Source organism: Gymnoscopelus braueri (genome assembly GCF_963280865.1).
Source record: "Gymnoscopelus braueri genome assembly, chromosome: 9".
In the NCBI taxonomy this organism is placed as follows: domain Eukaryota; kingdom Metazoa; phylum Chordata; class Actinopteri; order Myctophiformes; family Myctophidae; genus Gymnoscopelus; species Gymnoscopelus braueri.
Genome location: NC_137610.1, coordinates 25,530,759 through 25,553,398, shown reverse-complemented (window position 1 = coordinate 25,553,398; position 22,640 = coordinate 25,530,759). Strand labels below are relative to the sequence as shown.

The 22,640-nt window shown below is 42.7% G+C and overlaps 1 protein-coding gene across 2 annotated transcripts in view; it reads right to left on the bottom strand.

Annotated features, from left to right (window-relative positions):
• Positions 1–22,640, bottom strand: part of abcc8 (ATP-binding cassette, sub-family C (CFTR/MRP), member 8) — a gene marked incomplete at its 5' end in the record, with an annotated part of 85,777 nt that overhangs the window by 39,388 nt on the left and 23,749 nt on the right. For both annotated transcript variants that reach the window (XM_080437048.1, XM_080437049.1), the window contains 11 exons: positions 6,206–6,311; positions 6,607–6,679; positions 7,367–7,531; positions 7,991–8,108; positions 9,654–9,799; positions 11,129–11,169; positions 11,836–11,998; positions 13,646–13,780; positions 17,539–17,694; positions 18,411–18,575; positions 20,037–20,225. In XM_080437048.1, coding sequence (XP_080293174.1) covers positions 6,206–6,311; positions 6,607–6,679; positions 7,367–7,531; positions 7,991–8,108; positions 9,654–9,799; positions 11,129–11,169; positions 11,836–11,998; positions 13,646–13,780; positions 17,539–17,694; positions 18,411–18,575; positions 20,037–20,225 — 1,457 coding nt within the window. The remainder of the gene's footprint in view (positions 1–6,205; positions 6,312–6,606; positions 6,680–7,366; positions 7,532–7,990; positions 8,109–9,653; positions 9,800–11,128; positions 11,170–11,835; positions 11,999–13,645; positions 13,781–17,538; positions 17,695–18,410; positions 18,576–20,036; positions 20,226–22,640) is intronic.

The window sequence follows — 22,640 nt, the reverse complement described above, 5'->3', positions numbered from 1 at the left end:
ACTCACAATAAAGCTACTATACTAGTAGTACTCTAGTAGTACTCTAATAGTCTAATATTACTCTAGTTTTATGTCCATTGTCTCCCTCCCCTGACAGTGAGAGGTAATTGCAATGATGTCCGAACTACAATAAAGATGGTGTCCAATCGCCATTTTTCTTACAATTAAGTAGATAGAAATTGGGGTTCCTAACTTCCTATATTTGTTAAAATAAAATAATAGACTACAGTCCGGGCACATAGTATACGGAAAGATGAGAATGATTGGGTGAAGAAAGTAATGTCGATAACTTAGAGGGGACACGACCCACTGACTTGGCAGACGGCCGTGTTGGCTGATATGAAAGCACTGCCGAGTTCTGCAAGCATCACTTTGGTGCCAAATTCCACACCCTTGAGTGTAATATTGTGATTATACAATAGTTACCATAAAAATAAAACATCATCAAAATGTATTCATATTGTGGGACAATTCTCTCTCAAAATAACCCTTTTGCAAGTGTTATCTCTGTTTGCATGGAAATACATGAGGTCTACCAGAGACAATAACCCCGCTTTTGATGTAGTCAGAAACTGGGTGCTTGTGCCGAGTTCTGCAAACATAATTTTAGAGCCAATAATGACGGTAAAACACAACCTTGTTCAGTGTAATATTGCAGTTATACAACAGTTACCATCAAAATAAAACACATCATCAAAATGTATTCATATTGTGGGGCAATTCGCTTTCAAAATAACAACCCTTTTTGCAAGTATTATCTCTGTTTGCTTGGAAATACATGAGGCCTGACAGAGACAATAACCCTGGTTACTCAGCCAGCCCAGACCCATTGAGATGGCACTGTGCCAGCCAACTTGAACTGACATCGTGACTTCCAAAACTGAATAAATACCACACACAGAAACATAACTTCACTGGTTAGCTCAATCTCACTGTAATGATGATATTCGATGAAAAAGACAGATTTAGCTGCTACGTCTGCGGACTTCACATGCATTTTTAAACTGCTAGTGCAAGCCTTGCACTTTGTCACCGAGACACCTGCCCAGCTGATTAGGAGTGGGGGAGCTTCTAGTACAGTCAAATCCATTGAGTATTTTTTTGCATGGAAATCTGCACCGCTTTCATCTTCCAAACGCCATAATAAATGCAATTCCAAGAGACCAATAAATCCATTTAAGTTATTTTACAGTGTCATACATTAGTTATAGGAATGGATATACTGTGTTCGACGTTAACAGCATTTCGTCCTGACATGACATAGAATGTATCCCTGCACCAAACACATAAACACATGTAAGCTCCTGCCTCTGACAAAGCAATTACCTGAAGGTTTGGCCTAGCATTCTTCACACAGCCTGCACATGCAGAGATTAAACTGTCATCATAGTAATCTCAGGGATAAATTTACTTTGGTCACCTTTGAACCAACTGCATTCTGACAAAACAATTACAAGCAAGTGTACAGTACCAATCTGTCCTGGTCTGTCCTCATCTATCCTCTCCAGCCACATTTTCTTCAACCCCCCAGAAGCTGCAATTCTCCATTTTATCCAGCTGGCAGCTGATGCCTTCTGACTTTCCCTCCTTTCACAGTCACTTGACTGCCCCGCCCATCTCCACACCTGTTTCCACTCTTCTCATCAGCCCTGGAGTAACCTGATCATTCGTAATTAGGCACAGCGGCCATATTGGCAAGAAATTGGGCTGCTTCCTTACTTCCTTCACCAAGGTGTTACCAATGATACTAGTTAAGGATTGTAGCAGAGCCTTTGCAGTGAGCCAACATGGCACACATCCAGCCTAGCAGGTGTCGCTATATATTTCCCCTCCTACTGGTTACAGAAGCACTAACACTCCATTCAAGCGAATGGCCAGACTTTACACTTGATTTGATTACCTTAGTAATCATTGTCATAAATACTTGCTTTCAGTCGCTAGTTTAAAGCCTTCTTTCAAATACCATAATATGTGTTTTTTGTAAATTATGGTCCCATTGATTTTAAAATTGATGATAAAGTTGGGTACCCTCCCTGCCCTTCCAGCCAATAACATTCGTTTCTGGTTACTTTTCGGGACCGGAAGTTCCAAGATGGTGGATTTGAATTTGACGAAAAATTAGCTTCAAAACGTGTCTGTAGAAACTAATGAGTGACGTCACCGTTCCCTTAGTCCATATTATATACTGTCTATGACCAACATACATGTACAATAGCACCCTTGACTCTGTTTGCCCTGAATGGAACACAACCTTAATCAGTATCATTGTAACACCTGTGAAGGAAGAAAGGGAGCACCCCAATTTCTTACCAATATGGCTGCTGTGCATAGACCCTCACTACTTGTCAATGATATTTTGTGTCTCAAGTCTTGGCTCTGTATTTAGGGTGGCCATCAAGACCTCAGAAAGGAGGGCACTTTTGTGGGGCACACTGTTCCCAGCAAAAGGCACAGCAAGGACCCCCAAATTTATATCTATTTAGACGTGGACCCCCTTCTCAAAGTATTTTGTGCCAGGGATCCCTCAAGATTATTCCAGATTTTTCAAAATGTTAAGAAAATAAGCTACTGTATGAGCTTGTAGATCGGATATTTTTTAATATAGTGTCAAATAGGTTTAAAGAGGTTTAAAGTGTTATGTTCTATTAACTCATTTAGCTGGGGATCCCCTTTATTTAGGGAACCAAAGACCATTCATGAATGACTGTATTTTATAATATTTGTCTTTACTTGTTTTTGTTTTTATTTGTTCATGTTTAGATTGTCTTTTTCTTAGGTTGTTGAATTAATTGTTCCCAATTTAAATCTAATCCATACTGGCATATCTGAAAGAACAAAACAGAGAGAGAGGGGAAGAGAAGAGGAGACCCATGGACATGTAGGGTACTGGATTGCTCTGCTGTTGTTATTTTGTACGACAGGGTGGAAAAAAGACGAGAGGGTACTCCTACCGGGGACTGCCCGTAAGTCCGACAACCCATTACTCAGACTATGTGACTTTGCGTGCGGTTATGGTTAGAGTTAGGGATAGGGATAGGGTTAGTAATTGGGAGAGTTATTATTGCTTGTCAGTCAACGCATGCCGTTTTATGGCACCTTTCCCTTTGTTGCTGACATCAATCATGTCCGACTGTTACACACGGTGCAAAGTGAACAATACTTGTCAATTGTACTTTTCTTTACTCCTTTTCACCGCAGATTATCTGCGTTACAACTACAGTATACAGGCCTACAGCATCAGTCTCATCCGACCCGGCATCCACATAAACAAGTGTGGGAGGAGTGTTCAGTCAGCGTGAGTGAATGTTGGGAGCGAGCCTAAGACAAAACAAAAAGCACACACGCAGCAATGCATACTATAGCCAATGCGCTGGCTGCCAGCTGATATTCTAATCTATACCAATGAAACGGGAGATTTACCAAGATATGTAAATATAAACCAATAACACACTGTAATCACTCTCTCAAAAGCCGGACAATTATGCGTCCGGCCAGAGGAAGCGCTGGACGGAGGACAGCTGGGTCAAGAAACGGACGAATGGCCACCCTATCTGTATTCCATTTCCTATGTTTCTGGTTTCCTGAGTCCAGTGACAGTCTCTGAAGTCTGTTCTGCCTGAGCGGTGTGTTTTGACTTTTTGCCAGTCCTTGGATTTTGGATTCCGCGCTACGAGCTTGTAGATCTGCTATTTTTGGAAAATCGTTTTGCAAATCTTTGAATAAATATATATTTGTATATATATATATATATATATAAGTATATAAGTGAACATTTTAACTCAAATCTTTGCTTCTGGGGGATTCTACAAATGTCTTCTAAATCCTAACTTTAAAAAAATATATATATATTTTGCTATAATATCAGCGGTTCTCAAACCTTTTTCATGTCAAGGACCCCCAAAATTATATGTATTTGGCCGCAGACCCCCATCTCAAAATATGTTGTTCCAGGGACCCAAGAACAGGAGAACTGTTGCGCCTTTCTTTGTCCTTTTGATAAAGTTTAGCTGCAGGTGCGGTGGTCTCAAGAAATATATAGATAGGCTGACAAGGAGACTCGCTCACTGCATGTAGTTAAAGGAAAAACTCCTTAGACGAGACTTAAAGAAACATTTTTTCTTTATTTTCTGATGCCCATTATGTGCTCGGTGCTCAGTGAATTAAAAAAGCAAAACGTTTTCGGTCCTCCTGGGACCTTCGTCAGTGCTATAGTGGTCGACACAGACAAAAACACTGCTTATATATGGTGCTTGATCACCTCAGCTCAGGTGCTGAGGATCACTACTCAGGTTCATCACCATGGTTACCATAGGGCATGGACAGATCAATTGCAGACAGGAAAGAAACAGGATTATACATTTGTGTTACATTTGAATCAAGGAGTACACTTTGCAAGCAGTTTATGCATCCAATCCATCATGTCAGCATTCTTTTGATACACATTTTTGAAAAATATTTTTGAAAAACATTTGTTAGAAAAGTCACATTAGTAACAAATAAGGATTTTTTTTAAATAAATTATACAAATTAGTGCAGAATGCTATATGCAGGGTTCCTATAGGTAGCATTGGAGGGAAAGGTCTTCATTCATGCCACCCGGATTAACAGATTGCAAGTAGAAAATCCATCTGGATTCAGTTTGTAAGAGTTTGGTGTCTAAATCACCACCTCTTCTGGATTTTTTAACTTGGTCTATCACTGCAAATGACAGATCTGCTACAGAGTGACCGGCTTCCATAAAGTGTCTGGCAATAGGAGATTTAATGTCCGTACGTCTGATGGCACTCATGTGTTCTATAATGCGTGTGCGGACTGGTCTGGATGTTTTGCCTACATACTGGTCCCGTTCCAGGGACCCCCCAGAAGCAAAGATTTGAGTAAAAAATGTTCGCTTTAAAAAAGTATATATAAAGATTTGCACACATTTCACGATTAAAAAAAAATAGCAGATCTGAGCTTGTAGATCTGCTATTTTCGAATAGCCCAAAGAAATAAAAAAAATTACACAGATGCATTCCCGATCTTAATGGGTTAATACATAATAATTGCACCTGCTCAGCCTCCGATGTCTGCATTGGGTCCTTTCCCTGTCTTCCTGCAACCACATTACCCCCCCCGCCCCCCCACCAGCAACTGCGGTCCCTGAGAATAAAGTTCCCATGTCATTTCTTAGGGGTTATCATTTGTTGGGGTTGAGATATGACAGAATGAACATGACTTGAGGCTATTTTCTATGCAACCTCAGAACCTCTGAACTATAGGAAAGACCAGAGCAGTTACTAAACGGCTTGATATTTCGTTGTTCATCGACCTATTGTTCTAAGAGGATAGTCTTTCCTTCCAAAAAGTTTCACTGTAACAGCTCAATTTAAAGTAAACAACCTCAATTTAATAACAGTAATTCATTTGAATTAGAACAATTTGTTAACACATTGGGTGCCAGAGGTTTATTAAAATATTATACGTTGAGTGCCAGCATTTCTTCCATCCACTTGCGTTATACATTTCGTGCTGTGAGAAGCCCCGACGAGGAAGTGCATGTAAACAAAGCGTGCGTGCGAGACGGCGGAGGGTCCCGACTAACGCCTGGAACAATAATATTTCCAACGCGACCCTCCATTGCAGCGTGATCGCCGATCGAAAACGGCTCGTTTCCACCACATTAAAAAGAAATGGAGATATTAAGCTTTTAATCAAGGAGATAACATTGAAAACGCCGACCGGAAGGATTTTTTACATGGAGCCAGATCCAGCCTCTTCTTCTCAGAAACTCCTTGGGTGATGTCAAAGTTTCGTTTTAGCGCCCCACGTGGCCCACATGTATAAAAATAGAATTGGGTCAAAAACGGTCCGGACCGTTTTCGGCACTTCTCGTTTGGACCCTCAAAAACGGTCCGGACCGTTTTTGGCATTCAATGTGTTAACATTTATTAAACCAAATCGCAAAGTGCAATCGGTTTATCGGCCAAGTTTGTTCACATACAAGGAAATGAATGATCACATTATGCCCTAGGGACACCGAAGGGTTCATTTGGTTCGATTTTATGCACTCTCAGAGTGAAATGAACACTGCCGATTTTACAGTGTAGATTGGGTTCCCAGAGATACCCCTTTGTACACTCTTATGGGTTACAGACCCATAAGGGTCCATTTGGACCGCTGGTGGACGCCGGACCTGACATTGAGAACCCGTGCTTTAACTGACCTGTTCCAGTTGACAGTCCCAGACACGCGCTGCATCTCTCCCAGTGCTGCCAGCAACAGAGACGATTTCCCACAACCCACCTGGCCCACAATCATGGTCAGCTGACCTGCGGGAACAGTTGAGGAAGAAGTTGAGAAAAGTGACAGAGCGATGTTCAGACAGAGACGCAGAGCAGTGATTCTCAACCGTTTTCATTTCAAGGACCGCCAGTTTGATATCGTTGCTGTCAGCTGGAAACCTCATTATGTCCGCAGACGCTTCATAAAATGTCGCTTTACACTGATTGGTCGGGAAGACGAGGTAAGCTCCGCTACCATGGAGATGCCTTAGAGTTATAATATATCTGGAGAGAAGGTGAAGAAAAACAAAACTGGGTAAAAAAAACACTGACTGACACTCACCGAACGGGATCTTGATGTCCACATTAGATAGAGCCGCCGGTCCGTCTGTCCAGGTGAAATACCCATTGGTTATCTGAAGTAAACATAAAAGAAGCACATGGCAAATGTCAAATGAAGATCAACACTTTAAAATTCATTCATCAGCATGCTCACCCATTCATCCATCCATTTATCTGTCTTCTCATTCTTAATGAATTGAATACACAGCACCACAATGGAAACAATTAAGCCCCTTGGGATTTTTGTGTTATCCTTTTAACAATCATTGTAAACCGTACCTCTGTACAATTTGCAAACTGTTAATAGATAATTGAATTGAATTGAAAAAACTATTAAGACGTTGTGAAAATAGCAGATCTACAAGCTCACATTGCACGATCTTGCACGAGCTTGTACATCTGCTATTTTCACTATTTGTGAAATAGGGCTTAAGTGGTTAATTCCCAATATATTTTTGTTAAGTTTGGGTCCCAGGGAGACACCAAATGTATCTTTCGGGGTCTTGAGCTGAAAGGTTTGAGAAGTGCTGATCTACAGTATGTCTCTGTCGCGTGGAAACCTCATTATGTCCAAAACTTTTCCGGATTCAAATTCGAAAGCATCAAAAGCAGCAGATCGACAAAGCTTGCGCCGCATTTCGAGTTTGCAGATCTGCTACTTTTGATGCTTTTTGTGTGACGCTGTAATATGATCAAGTAGGGCGTTAATTTACGAAAAAACACAAAAGGTTTCTGCCCGACTGCCACGTTATATAACTCACTTTGATACAGATATCCGGGTCCACCTCTTGGGAACAGCTGTCGCTGTGTGTAGCGTAGTTATTCCAGTCGTCCCTCGGAGGACGCTTCCTGTTCACTACCTTCAGGGGCTGGAGGTGTTGCAAGGCAGAGGAGAAGGAGGAGGGAGGGAATGGCTTAGAGGAGAACTACAGTAGGAGTGTACACACATCCAGTGATGGAGAAAAGGACATGAGGGTGGTGGTGAGGGGGATTTCAGGTGGAGTTGGGGTTAAACAAAGCGGACAAACATGTACTGAAGGAATGTACAGTAAGATAGAGATCCTGGTAATGACAAGCTGTACATGATTTGACAAATGCAGGGTGACAGTGAGTGTGCCTGTGTGTGTGTGTGTGTGTGTGTGTGTGTGTGTGTGTGTGTGTGTGTGTGTGTGTGTGTGTGTGTGTGTGTGTGTGTGTGTGCGTGCGTGCGTGCGTGCGTGCGTGCGTGCGTGCGTGCGTGCGTGCGTGCGTGTGTGCGCAACTGCGCATTCATGTGTGTGTGTGTGTGTGTGTGTGTGTGTGTGTGTGTGTGTGTGTGTGTGTGTGTGTGTGTGTGTGTGTGTGTGTGTGTGTGTGTGTGTGTGTGTGTGTGCGCGTGTACTCACCACAGCCTGGTACTTATTTTGGTTGTGTTTGCTGGAGTCAGATGATAGCATGGCTTTAGGCTCCATCAGCTCGAGTCCAATCTCATCACTGGAGAAGAACTCGCTGAGCTTCTGAACACTGAACAAACAAAGAGTATATACCAAGAGTAGAGTTCATGAGAAGCCAATAGCCTGGCTATTTGCCGATGCCTCTTTCATTCTGTTAACGAGTTGTGCTTGGAAAAACTATTTGGAAAATCACATAGAAATCAGACATAGGAATGTAAAATACCACATTGCCACAGTATGGCTCTTACTCTCCCTGCTGTGTAACTCGGAACATAACACAAGTTGCTGAACCCTCATCGGAAATTTTTATTGTTATTGTCCGTTGTTTATAATGAAATCCTCGGAGTGTGAGGATAGTGTTTTAAAGCCCATAACACCGAAAAAAGAAAAACCCATATGTAGGATTGGAAAAGGTTTCCAGATTCAAGATATGACTGATGGTGCTTTAGAGTAACCCCAATTTCACACCAGCCTAATGCAACTAAACCACCTCTAAAATCCCATTGTGGTCATTTCTGCTTTATGCTTTTCAAGAAACCACTTCTAACCCATCAAGGCGCCTCTCTGGCTATTCATTTCCAAGGGCTACATAAACATAAACAGACACTATTTCTGTCATGGACTTTACAGTCCCCAGATACATATCCAGCCTCCCTTTAGAGGGATCAGTTCTGCTTCATTGATTTTATGAGACATGCCGTATCTAAGGGACTTTTATCAGTACTCAGGGAAATGGAGTAGTAAATTCAAATATACAATGTAGGGCTGCAACTAGTGCTTATTTTCTTAGCGATTTCTACTGCAAAAATAGCAACAATGGCCAATCTGCAAGATCATAATGCGTTGCATTTTGCAATACTATTTAACGGGGTACATAGAGAAAAGTGAAGACGGAATTGTTGTCTCTAATGATATTACGCATGATGTCACCAAACTGTACAAGTACAGTAACACATGTGCAGAGACCCTGGATGGATAATTTATGACTTGTGCTGCAGGAGACAGGGGTCAGAATGAGGCTTTGTGGAAACTTGATACAGCACAGCATGCAGATGTCTTTGTTTCCAGGAAATCAATTTAACTCTGAGATAAATTGAGAGACATTTCATTATTGAAGTTCCCCCGTAAACTAAAAGTGAGAGTGTCGCCTTAATTGAGATGGATCAAATAAGACCACAACTCAATCTCACTGAAAGCCTGGAGCCTGTTTTTCGATCCAACTTAATACACCTCCTCTTTCCTGACAATTCACTTCCCCATCACTCTATTCTCTCTGGCAGTGGCTCAGGGGGTGGAACAGCTGTCATGGAATCGGAAGATTCCCCTTTCGATTCCCGGCTCCCCCTGGCAGATGTGTCCTTGAGCAAGTCACTGAACCCCTAACTGCTTCTGATGGTGCTTGGTTGATTGGATGAATGTAGTGCACGTTGTAAAGTGCTTTGGAAAAGGGCACTTTATAAATGCACCATTTACCATTCATTTGACCATTTATTCTTTCTAACTTTTTCCGACCAAATCAACTGAGGTTAATCGCTGTACAACTCCCCCCCCCCCACACACCTGCTGCTGGGGTTCAAGTGATTAAAATGCATTGTGGGAAGCAGGCATTGCTCACCTGACCAGAGCTTTGACGGTAGATCTCACAACACTGGACAGAAGGAAGAGGGGGGTGACCAGGATGTGGAAGAGGGACAGAGAGGCGAAGGCCACCGCAGGGGACAAGTCAGCGTCCTCGGAGATGTGAACATGGACCACAAATGTCTATGCAAAAAGAGTGAGGATGTGGTTTTTAGATTTTTTTTTAATGGGGAACTAAACCCTAAACCTCAAACTTACAAAAGCAGCCTAAGCCCCTTTAACATTTATGTGTTGACTTGAGTAGGGAGACATTTTAAGGGCATGGCCACACATACGTGTCAGAAGGGGTAGCCAACACATTCTGGTGTGTAGTTCACTTTACTTACTTTGGAGTGGTTGGCTCAGTGAAAGAAAACTACTAGAGAAATGACTGGTTGACGCCCGGTCAAAGTTCACCAATATTGAACTACACGTTGAGCTTCAACTCACCACAACTTCGCTCCCATAGAATGGAGGTGAACTCTTCTGACGTGTATGTGTGACCGTGCCCTTCGTTCTGCTCAAGGTGACCTCTGTACCTCAAAAGCACTCAAAGAACTTGTTCTCTGACTGACAGTGTCAAGTCACAGAGCAATCAATCAAGACTATTTGTATTTCAGACAAATGTATTGTCTGGCTGCCATTTAAAGATTAGCACAACTCAACTCAGGCACTTTGATGGACTCCTAAGGATACAGTATGGGACACTGTGTCCCTGTGAAATGTCACTGGACATTCACAGTTGACCACCAGACTGGCCACAGACACTGTTTAGACCAGGGGAAGGAGTCATTTGTATCCCTATTGATCACTATTATTTATTACTTATTGAATACTCTATTCTGAATCAAGGCATTCTGTGGCCTGTTATTTCTGAGTAACAGACTGCTGTTCTACTTCTGTTAACGTTGCTATGGAAGCAGATTGTCATAAGCCAACAACATCATTTAAAAATACATTCCCTCTGTCAAAAATGATTGATTTTGTTCTTTGTGGCCACGCAATAAATGGGATTATGAATAGCGAGCCACTCATTATTTCAAAATGTAACCATGAAAAAGTAATAATCATCGGCTCACATTATCAATTTGATTATGTCTATTCATAGTATGCACATCCACCATGCAGTAACTAGCCTTCAATCGCGCTTACGTATTATGTACTGTAGACCAGTGGTTCTCAGATTGGCTATTTTTGAATATCCGAAAAACATTAAATAGGGCTTAAGTATTAAAACTGTTCCTCATTTAGCCGGAACCCCCTCACGGACAACTGGGGGTCCCCGGACACCACTTTGAGAACCAGTGCTGTAGACAGAGTAATGGACAGACACCTATAGAGCACAGTATATTGCATTATTTATTTGCCGAAGCCCAGGGGTGCTTAGATTATGTTGAACTTTAGCTTTCATTCAGATGGGCGGATAATGGTTACATACTGTGACAATCACATGCAGGATCAGAGTGGACTCACCGTGAGGACGGCTGCTATGGGAATGGCTGCATTCATGAATACTGAAACGAACATGAGGGAAACATAACATGAGTCATTATGTACATACTCGAGTTCAAACAATTCAGGTAGACAACACAATGTAGAGTTTATGCAGGCTACTACAGTAATATGTTTCTATATCAACTCCCTCTTATTCATAATGTTCCATATCCTCAAAACTAGACACCATTCACATGAAACAGTATTATCACACTACTATCATACAATTTGCAGATCCGTTGAATGTCTACCACTGGTTTTCTGAGAGTTAAACAAATGAACCCTAGTGTCCCCCGATCCACGACTTATACAGCCCTGGCTAGGCAACCCAGCCTGGCAGAGATATTCCTTCAGAGGAGTGCACTTTTCTAGTTGTTACATAACATTCACTGCCTCTCTGTATGAGGGCCACAAATAGATTCACACCACCAGTATTTTGATCCCTGTCACAAAGCCATTTTATTTTTAAAACTATAAACTACTTTCATCTCTGAAAGTAGTTTGTGGGTCTGTGGGTTTTATAAATATAAAACCCACAGACAGACTTAACCACTCTCAGAGATCTCTGATCGTCTGACAACGCGAGACTCCTTAACATAATGATTTTCCATACAGGAATCGTACAGTTTGAATGTGCTCTGTTTGTTTGGGGTCATACTGTAGGTACAGGACATAACATGACATACTGGATATGGTTGTGTAGAAGGCGAATGTCTGCAGACTGGAGAGCTCTTTGCTCCTCGTCTCCTCGATGCTGTCACAGAAGATGTGCTCCCAGGCGTAGAGTTTTAACAGCTTGATGCCACGCAGTAATTCATTGGTCTTTTTGAGCCGCTCACTGGAGTATTCCTGAAATAGAACGGGCAGGCTTTGATTACATCGAGACATTGGGGTCCAAGCTCTGCGTGATGCAGTGCCCAATCCTCCAGTGGCTCTATGACCAGAGGGCAGTGAAGAAAGCAGGAAAGATCACCCACTCAACCTCAGCACCTGCTTTCAGAGCCTGCCCTTAGGCAGGAGTCAGGAGATATGCGGCCACTTTATTCAAGAAGAAAAACGACAGTGCCAGTAATATCCCCTCTGCCATTAGTCTCCTTAATAGACATAACCCCCCAGAACCCCCTCGCCTGGTTGAACTGGACTTAACATAACCCCCCATTCACACAATGCATGCACACACGCAAACGCAAACGCACACACACACACACACACACACACACACACACACACACACACACACACACACACACACACACACACACACACACACACACAAGATGTAGTGCAAGAGTGCAAAATGATGACAATCTTCTACATGGTTAAATGATGAAATGAATAGAGACATTCAATTTGTCCTGTTCCATTCAACCAGGAAAAAGAAAGCTAAAGGAGATAATGAAGGCATTGTATAGTCTCTGGTGGCTCGCTGAGTGAGTGTTGTAATAATGTGTTTGTGTGTAGCACTGTGTGAGGTGTGTGTGTGTGTGTGTGTGTGTGTGTGTGTGTGTGTGTGTGTGTGTGTGTGTGTGTGTGTGTGTGTGTGTGTGTGTGTGTGTGTGTGTGTGTGTGTGTGCGTTGTGGCAGACCAGGGGAAACTGAGCTGTCAGTCAAGCTCAGACTGGGGGAGGTGATAGAGGGAGTGTACTACCCTGTCCAGGTTCTACAGCCACTAGGTAAGTGGCATTGGTCACACCTGGAGCCCATCCGTTAATCAGCCAGCTGAAGCTTATATAATCAGCCCCAAACAAACAGTGTGCTAGTTGATGCCAGGCAGCAAGGAGGAAGGACCCCTTGCTCTACCAGTAGGAGACTGGTAAGAAGGACATTACAAGTGAGTTGGATGGAATTCTCAAACAGTGTGGAACAACTTTGGATGAACTTTGGATGTCTTCATATTTTGTGGCTCACCTGGTTTCTCTCTCTCCCTCCCCCCACCTAGGCACAATCAGCTCCAACACCACTGGGGAAAGCTGGATTCCCTCCCCCCCCCCAAACCTAAAGGCTCACTGCTCTCTTTATGCTCTGCTTACAGGACAAGAGTGTGTCACTGTGAGTACGCCTAAGTTCAAGGACAAAGACCCCAGCCGGGAAGAACCTCAGTTGCGATTTGGACCCACCCCCCGTTTCCCCTCACTTTATTTAATACATCTATATTCTGTTATGCAAACTGACTCCGAGCCTCCTGTTTTATGGTGAAACTTGTCTCCACCACCCCCGGGTTGCCACAGCGTGAGCGTGCACGTGTGTGTGCTTGTGCATGTGTATATGTGCGCACGACCGCGTGTGCGTACCACCATTATTCAACAATATCATTACACCATCTACATTACCTTCAATAGGTATGATATGGATAAATCAATATTGGATGATCAGCATGGTTTCATTTCATGCATTACATTTAATCAGGGGCTTGCCCCTCAGGACACAAAACGGCTGCAGATAACAACAATAGTCGATCAACAGGCGTTTGTATAAAGGGCCGATAGAGAGACTCACCAGAGCGGTCTTTTGTGCTTCGGACAGTTTGGTGGCCACGAAGTACTGGACCGGAGCCAACACAGCGATGACAGTCGCCCCGATCAAAGCACTGATTCCCAAGAGGTAATAGAGGAGGATCACTCCTACGATGATCTGAGAATACAGACAGAAGTCAGTGGGACGGCAGGGATAGACTGTGCGTGCATGTGTGCGCGCGAGCGTGCGTGCGTGCGTGAAAGAGAGAGATCAGGTATTAACCTTGTCGAAGAAAGCGGAGAAGGTAGAATTTCATTTCAAAAAGTGGGATGAAGCTTATATGGGCAAAGCGCATTCGGGGAGGCAATGTCCTCAATTATGAAGACATCAGTGTACATGCATATAGGTCAGGGTACTAACGTATAATTTGTTTCCTGCATGAAGCACACGGCTTCATGCAGGAAACGAATTATACGTTAGTACCCTGACCTATGTACATTATAAGAGACTTAATTGCCATAAGAGCTACTGTACAGTACAAAGCCGTTTGGCTCCCTTGTAAACCACCTTCATCATTATTATCACACATCACTGCTATGATGAAGATATGTTTGTCGTCATGCACAGGTTACACAATGATGATGTAGCAGATGAGATATACTTTATTAATCCCTGAAGGGAAATTGAGGTGTTACAGCAGCATAATGTGATAAAATAAATAAATAAACTATTCTAACCGTATAGATTTCTAATTAAAACCGAGAGAGACATGAAGAAAGACATATATCTAGCAGAACCCATGAAAAGAATACACTATTTGGTTGGAGAGGTTAAATAATACTGACATGCACACACGCACACACACTCATTCAAACCTTGAATTATTTTGAAACAGATAATTGAGGTCACCCTCAGTAATCTGAGATTTACGGGCAATTACAACAGTAAAAATGAAGACTATTAGTAATAGATTAAAAACTGTTAACATAGTAGACAAACATAAAGTGTCGTACGCAGGAATAAAATGATCAAAAACTAGTGATGTGCGGGTTGGGTTTTTTCATGGCCCGCCCCGCCACGAAACCCAACCCACCTCAACCCGCCCCGCGAACCCATATATAAATCTATGGCTCAACCCGCCCCGTGACCCGCGATGGGGGAAAAAAGATAATCATCATCATAATAGCTCAGATTTATATAGCGCTCTTAGGTAGGGTAAGTGATTTTGTTTTGGTTAAAACAAAAATTATTTTGTTAAAAGGTTAAAATACTATATTCTGATAGTAATCATTGCTATAGAGTGTTTTTTCAGGAACAGATGTCTCCCTGTCTCTCCAGCTCTTTAATAAACAGAAAATACATTTTTCGGTAGGTGTCAAAATCTCAGCCAATCAGGAGAAAGTAACCATTTTTAAGCTTAATTTTTATGGTGTTCCAGTTCCAATTTTGTCTGCTCATTTCTTAGTGTCATCACTTCCAATTTCACTTGTTTAATCTGTATCCTGATTGAGTTCTCTGTCCTGGTTGGATAAAATTGGAAATGAAACTGAAACTGAAACTGAAACGAAAATGCTTTTTCTGTTTAATAAAGAGGTGGAGAGACAAGGAGACTCCTAATACTGAACAAACACTCTATAGCAATGAGTACTATCAGAATATAGAGCTATTTAACACTTATATTAACCAAAGCAAATCAGTACCCAAAGTCGCTTTAAATGTCTACAGTAGCACAACATTGTCATGGGCTAAATAAACAAGCATGTTGTTCAAAATAGTTTTTTTTATTTTCTTTACCCGCAGCCCGCATAATTGCCTCTGAAATCCTGACTCGACCACCCGCTCCGCGGGTTACGGGTCGGCCCGCTCATCACTATTAAAAACACTAAAACCAATTACACAGAAAGTGCCCTTCCATTTCTAGACCGCCCATAATGAATGACTTTGGACATAAAAGGTTTCCACCCAAGTACTTCTTCCACCACTGCTCCTCCTAAGTAGCAGCCCTCCCTCCTCCCCAGGAGACACACACAGACAGATGGAGAAGGATGGCACATTTCACACCAACACACTCCCTGTCTCCTTCATCCATCACCGGGCGGCAAGCCAAGGCTGGGCATGCAAAGTGAGGATAAGTGTGTGTGTGTGTGTGTGTGTGTGTGTGTGTGTGTGTGTGTGTGTGTGTGTGTGTGTGTGTGTGTGTGTGTGTGTGTGTGTGTGTGTGTGTGTGTGTGTGTGTGTGTGTGTGTGTGTGTGTGTGTGTGTGTGTGTGTGTGCGCGGAAATGAATCTATATCAGTGACAGTCTTATCTGCCACAAGCACAGTTGGATATGGCACATAAATACCGTACATCAAATTGTAAGCATTATGCAACTATGACTTTACATCTGTGGAGTCGAGACCCCTCCCCCACGCACATACAATCCCAGGTCTTTAAAGTGAATCACACCTAACGATGTGTTTCATAAAGGCATCAACCGACGCACAGACAGCCCCCCTTCCCCCCCGGCACTTCCTCCTACAGTATGTGATTCATCTGCCTTAACACTTTATAATTTTACTGTATAGAACCAAATTGTATTTTTTTTAAAAGTACACTAAATTAACACTCACGTTTCACAGCGTACTAACGTTAGCATGGGGAGGATTGTTCGCTGCCAGAACTATGGAGATAATTGGACATGGGGCTGTAGAAAATTACTAGAACGTTAGGAGTACACTGCAGAAGCTAGTTGAAAAGTTTCCTTGAGGTAATGGGCCCAGTGGCGGTTCTGTGTGGTGCAGAGACAGGTGCCAACAGTGTGAGGATACTGATTCTGGTCACATTCACACGATGGAAGAGTACCAACGAGGCATATGCTGCCTGCCGCCGGCTGATTTCACACAGCAGGCTGCCAGGGTGATTGGTTCAGCCATTACTGATCTAAAACAAAGTGTTTCCACAGCATTGTGTAGATTAGATTGGATTGAGGATTTGGTTTTGTACCCTGAGCAATCCTATAAAGCAAAGACGAAAAAACAAACAAACACAAAAAGGTCTACAGCCTTGGACAAACACCCTGGACAAAGAGTGCAGCCTGGCACAGAATGATAAAGTAACAATGAGGAGACAATGCAGTCTGTAGGTATCTTCTCACAGCGAACTCATCACAATTCAACACTTATCTGAAGCCAGAATATATGACTGAAAACAGCAGTTTTGACAATAGACTAACTGTATAACCTTAAAAAAAAACATAATCAAAGACAGCTCTAACAGACCATGTTTCTTATGGTATACATAACTTTAGATTGATAAGCTGTGCATATCTGCTATGGCCCCATGAAAAGAAAAAAACGAATTGCGAGGGAGCAAGCAAGAAAGATATATTATATTTCTTGAGCATCTCCAAGGCCTGCTGCAGGATTTTTTTCTTTTTTTATAGCCCTTTCATTTCCGAGAATTTAAAGCTGTAAAGGAAATAGCATTGATTAAAATGAAATGAATTATACATGACATTTCATGCTGCAGCCTCAAGATGCACAAAGGTCACAAACTCTGCTACATGCATGTTCATGTCAATCCATTCTAATTATAATTCCTTTATGGGGGAAACATCTGCCGTGACCCTGCGTTGTTCAACCGTGACAATTCTGTGTGAAGGACACCTTTCGGTTCTGTATATGATCAAGAGCATCAGAACCACATTAACACAGAACGAAACCACTTCCCAATGGACAGAGGTCGGTAGAGCCTGACCTATATATCGGTTTGGCCAATATATCTTATCAAATCTATGTTTCTAATCGATTTCAGTATTTCACACTTTGTTTAGGAAACATCGATCAAAACATCTGTAATTGGTAATCAAAGATGGACTCTCCAAAATCAGGATCGGCATGAGACCCAAAACTCTGGCATGGTGACAGGCTCTACTACCCAGTGCTTGAGTCTCACCTGTACTGGCATGGCCCACAGGTTGGGACAGAGGAAGAAGAACCACATGAGCTGGTTGGTGTCGATGGCCACCAGGTTGCAGATCTGAGCCACGGTAAGCTCACCCATGGACATGGTGGATGTACACAGACGCATGATCTTGTTGTAGATTTTAGTCTGCAGAAAGGAGAGGAGAGGAGAGTAAAGCTACACAGTAAAAGGGAGGGGGGCTTCTGGTCTTTTTTTGTTATTATCTATTAAAGACATTCAGTGGTGTGAATAACTAAGTACATGTACTCAAATATTGTACATAAGTACACATTTGAGGGATCTTTACTTTACTGGAGTATTTCCAATTTCCAGTACTTTTTACTTCTACTCCACTACATCTCAGAGGCAAGTATTGTACTTTTACTCCACTAAAATTATTTGAAAACTTTAGTAACTGGTTACTTTGTAGATTTGGATTATTATTACAAAACATACATTAACCACTTCAGCCCTATATACATTTCGGCCATTTGAAAATAGCCAATCTACAAGCTCACAATGCGTCGCATCGTGAAAGCTATGTCATCTGTTCGTCATTTCCGCTCACGAAAATATATTTTAAAATGTCTTTACATTTTTGAATTTCCATTTCTGATAAGCAGCAAGCTATATAAGCGTAGATTATTTAGATTTATATTAGGACGAAATTAATGTGCATGACTGTAAAGACAAAATGGAAGTACTGTATGGAGGTGTCACATCCGCTTTACCCCTGGATCATTTTCAGCGCTTCCATGCTCCAGACTGTATGACGGAAGCATTTGAGAATTGTGGGAGGCAATAGTCTGGCCCGTGAGACTACTGGCAATAATCATGGTAAAGACGATGCTATGGATCAGTACCTGAATGGCTCCTCGCAGGTTGATGCCCGTCTCAATGGCCACATAGTAAGAAGCCTGGAGGAAGGTCCTCTGCAGGAGCAGTGCGAAGAACAGCAACACAGTCAGCACATAGGCATTCTCCAGGAAGCCCTTGGAGGAAATGAAATAGATCCCCATCAGCCTGATCTGGAAGTAGAGAGGAAGTGGGTGAGGACCAGATATCGACCTACTCGTGACATCATTATCTCTCATAATGGGAGCTACTATCTGAAAATAACACAGTTAGGTAACTGTGTTAGGTGCATTTGAAGACCCATGAATTTCAATCACTTTGGCTCCTGTTCATCGTTTTAAATATCCAGCCAGGCAAACGTGTCCAATTATAATAGCATTTCACACTGTTTTTCATAGGACAACACTTAATCAAACTGAAATAAAGCAGACACCTCTTAATTTGTTATCTAGATGATATGAGGAGACTGAGCTGGATAGTAACATTTAATATGCAGCAGATATGAGAGAAGTTTATGTTATCACTTACATTTGATAAGATAATACAAATGACATACAAATAGACACATCACACATGTTGCCAGACATCAACTTATATAAAGAAAATAAATACATTTGTATTTCATTTATAGGAGACTACACACAATCTCTCTCTCTCTCTCTCTCTCTCTCTCTCTCTCTCTCTCTCTCTCTCTCTCTCTCTCTCTCTCTCTCTCTCTCTCTCTCTCAGTAGCAGACCACACATCAAAGCCTCAAACTCTTATGGCATTTTTTTATGTTTTGAAAACTTTTGTCTACAACTATGTCCAAAAAGGAGCGCCAGGTTATCAAGACTGCTCTTTCTCTCTAAAGACTATAAAGACTAATACTGTTTTTCTGTTCTGCTGTTTCTGCTGCTGTCTGGATGGACTTCAAACGAATAATTGAGGACATATTCTTACAGAGAGTGTCTGTCTGATGCGCGACGGTAGCAGTCGCTGCCCTAAGTGGAATCTGAGAATCGCCTCATAAGACTTGACTTGACAGGGCCTAAATATAGAGAGTTGGAACACTATCAGGACAGGTGTGCTGCTGGGGAGAGAAAGTATCATAAAACATCCCATTAAAACTCAGCTGTGACCTATCAAAGACAGGGTTCTGGTTGTCCTGCATTTGTCTGTCTGTCTTTGTCTGTGTTCTGTCTAGACAACTATATCTCTGCCTCTCGTCCTTTCCTACTTTGGCTCAGTTTTGCAGTGACTGTTCTAACACACAGCTGCTATCTGCTAAGTGGTTTTATTTATGCCGTCCAGTGTGTATGAGCGTGTACGTGTGGAAATATTGTAATGAGTCTGTCTGTCTGTTTGTCTGTCTTGTGTATATGTGTGTCACTATGTCCAAACATTTGTCCACCAGAGAGCGCTAAAAATGCCAAAACAAACATGGACTGAAACAGTCAAGCAGCTCAACTATGCACACCTTTAGGTTGCCTTGCTTTTTTTTCAATCTTATTTTTTTTGCAAATCATGTAACATGTAATTGTCGGTATCTACAGTATGCCTCTGCAGTTACAGCACACGGGTGTCATGCTATGCTATGCTAAGCTAAGCTACTGTATGCTAGATGGTGCGTAAGGTCATGAGACTGCATTCTCACCGGTGGCTGGTTGGTTTGGTTGTCCTTGCTGATATGATGAACGATGCCAGAGATACAAAGTGGACCGGCGAAGCCCAGCAGGTCAGCCAAGAAGCGGAATGTGATGCTGAGGATGAGGGGTCTGCCAAACGCCTTCCGCAAGGCCTGCCAGATCCACTTTGGCCCCTGGGGTGCCGCGCCCTGTGGCCTCTGGAAAAGGTTGAAGAGAAACACCAGTGAGACGGTGGTTGAAATGCATTTGACAGAGGAAGTGACAAGTTAAGCTGGAATTAACACATCCTGGAGAAATGCATTCTCTGAGGTTCTATGAAGCATAAGGTGATTTGCTTAATGCTGTTTCTTTACACAGTATGTAAGCAGTTCCTCAAATATTATGCCTTAATCCATGGGTTCCCAAACTTTTCAGCCCGCGACCCCAAAATAAGGCGGCCATTGACTCGCGACCCCACCTAAACCTGGAGGTAATTTATGCACATAAACTTGCACGTTCGGTGCGCATTTGAAATTTATTAAAATGGTACAATGTACTATTTGTAATCATTTTAGGTTGTATTTCATCCATTCTGTTCAATTTAAAATTATTATTATTCTTTTTTTTTAATGATATTATGTTGAAAATATGTTGCCAGAACCACCAGAGTTTCAAATGGAACCAAAATGGACCTGTGGTCCATGTATTTATTTTGTACCCTCTCACTCTCGGAGTTTAAGCCACGGGGCACCCGCTCATATTGAACTTCATTCCTGCTATTTAACTATGAACAGCTAACTCAGTTCTGTGTGCCTCTGCAAGGGCTTGTGTGTGTGTTGCTGCTCTGCTGGATCTCTCAGTCGGATGGAGCTGTATGTGTGTATGAGGAGTCAAGTGGCCCTCTTTGACGTCAACTCTCACGCTGGTCACGACGACCCCACTTTTTTCCGTTTCTTGATTTAAAAAGAAAATATTATTTTTCCAGTAGCCAATGCGCTACCCTAACGGCACCTTCCCGCGACCCCACTTTGGGTCGTGACCCATAGTTTGAGAACCGCTGCGTTAATGTAGTCCATTAGCTGTTATTGAGGAATAGAGGCAGGTTGATTTTTAACACACTTAGACAGCCAGTCCTCTGTGGAGATGAATGTACTACAGAACTGTGAAACTAGGTCACACTATAAAAGCTTTTAAAGAGCAATGGAAAATAATTACCTGAAGAAATTGCTGTGTCTACAGTTTTAAGTCAAGAAGTGACCCACCTCTGAAACCAGACATAGACAAAGAACAAAGAACGTGTCTAATGACTGCGGGCCTGAAGTTTTTATATATATATATAATATTATATATAATAACCGGTGGATGATGTCAATATGACAATTTGTCTCACTGCTTTGGCTGCTTTCTGCAAGCGGCATGCGGAAAAAAGCGTACTTGTAGCGGAGCACGTGTGCTCGCCCCTTCTGGGACGAGTCTGAAACGCGTCTGACGCAATCACAAACAGTAGACTCTCGATCAGGTGCGGCAACCACGTCGTGGTGGAATCTGTTTTCGCGGATCTCATAGCTGTCAGTCTGGGTGGGTCGGGTGGGTGGGTTGGGTGAGGTGGGGGGTGGCCGCCCAGGCCCATCCGTAGATCCACCCGTGAAATGCAGGCCAACAGAGGCCAGCAGAATGAGGCCATTTAAGAGTAGGCTTGAAATTCCTCCATGCAGCTGCATCAGCAAATACAGAGGTGTTTCACGGTCTATTTATACATGTCATTGCTGATCCATCACTGAGGATCTATATATGACTGCTAGAAAGTGCTTCCAGTCGAAGGGCGTCTGGGTGTTGCAGGGGTAAAGTTCCTGCCCACAACGAGATCAGTTCCTCCACGGTGCCTCCAGCTTGGCCGGGTTCCCCAACAAACAAACCGGTAGTCCTCACTGTCAGGTGAAAATAAACACCTGGTGACTCCATCATGTTTCAGGGGAGACACATGGTTGACTACACCTTCCCTAAGACAGTGACACGGAATATACTCATGGTGGGGTTGGGTATTGGCATAACGACTAAATTGAGGGATAAATGGAAAAGATGCTGATCAAAACAAAAAAGGAAGTGCTTACAGCTATGGAGGTGACACAGAGCAGTGGGTATTAAATTGCCAAGAAATAGCCTAAATGATTGTAATTTGTTTTAATCTGAAACAAATCCAAAGCCTCTAGTCAAAATGTGTAATGTGGGAAATGTACCAAATGTACCAAATTCCTGACAGTTCAGTTCAGTGACTCAGTTAGTGACGATCAGAGGGAACATCTGCACTGTAACACACAACAAACACTCCCAGAGCATCTTATGTACTCTCTCACACATAGTGTACACTGTACATACACACACATCTCTCTCTCTCTCTCTCTCTCTCTCTCTCTCTCTCTCTCTCTCTCTCTCTCTCTCTCTCTGTGGAGATAGATGTGACTGTTATCATCCATCCTCTTGTGTTTCCATGTGAGCTTTCGCTCAACCTTAAGCCTTCACACGCACGCACGCACGCACGCACGCACGCACGCACGCACGCACGCACGCACGCACGCACGCACGCACGCACGCACGCACGCACGCACGCACACACACAGCTCTACCTTGGCTTC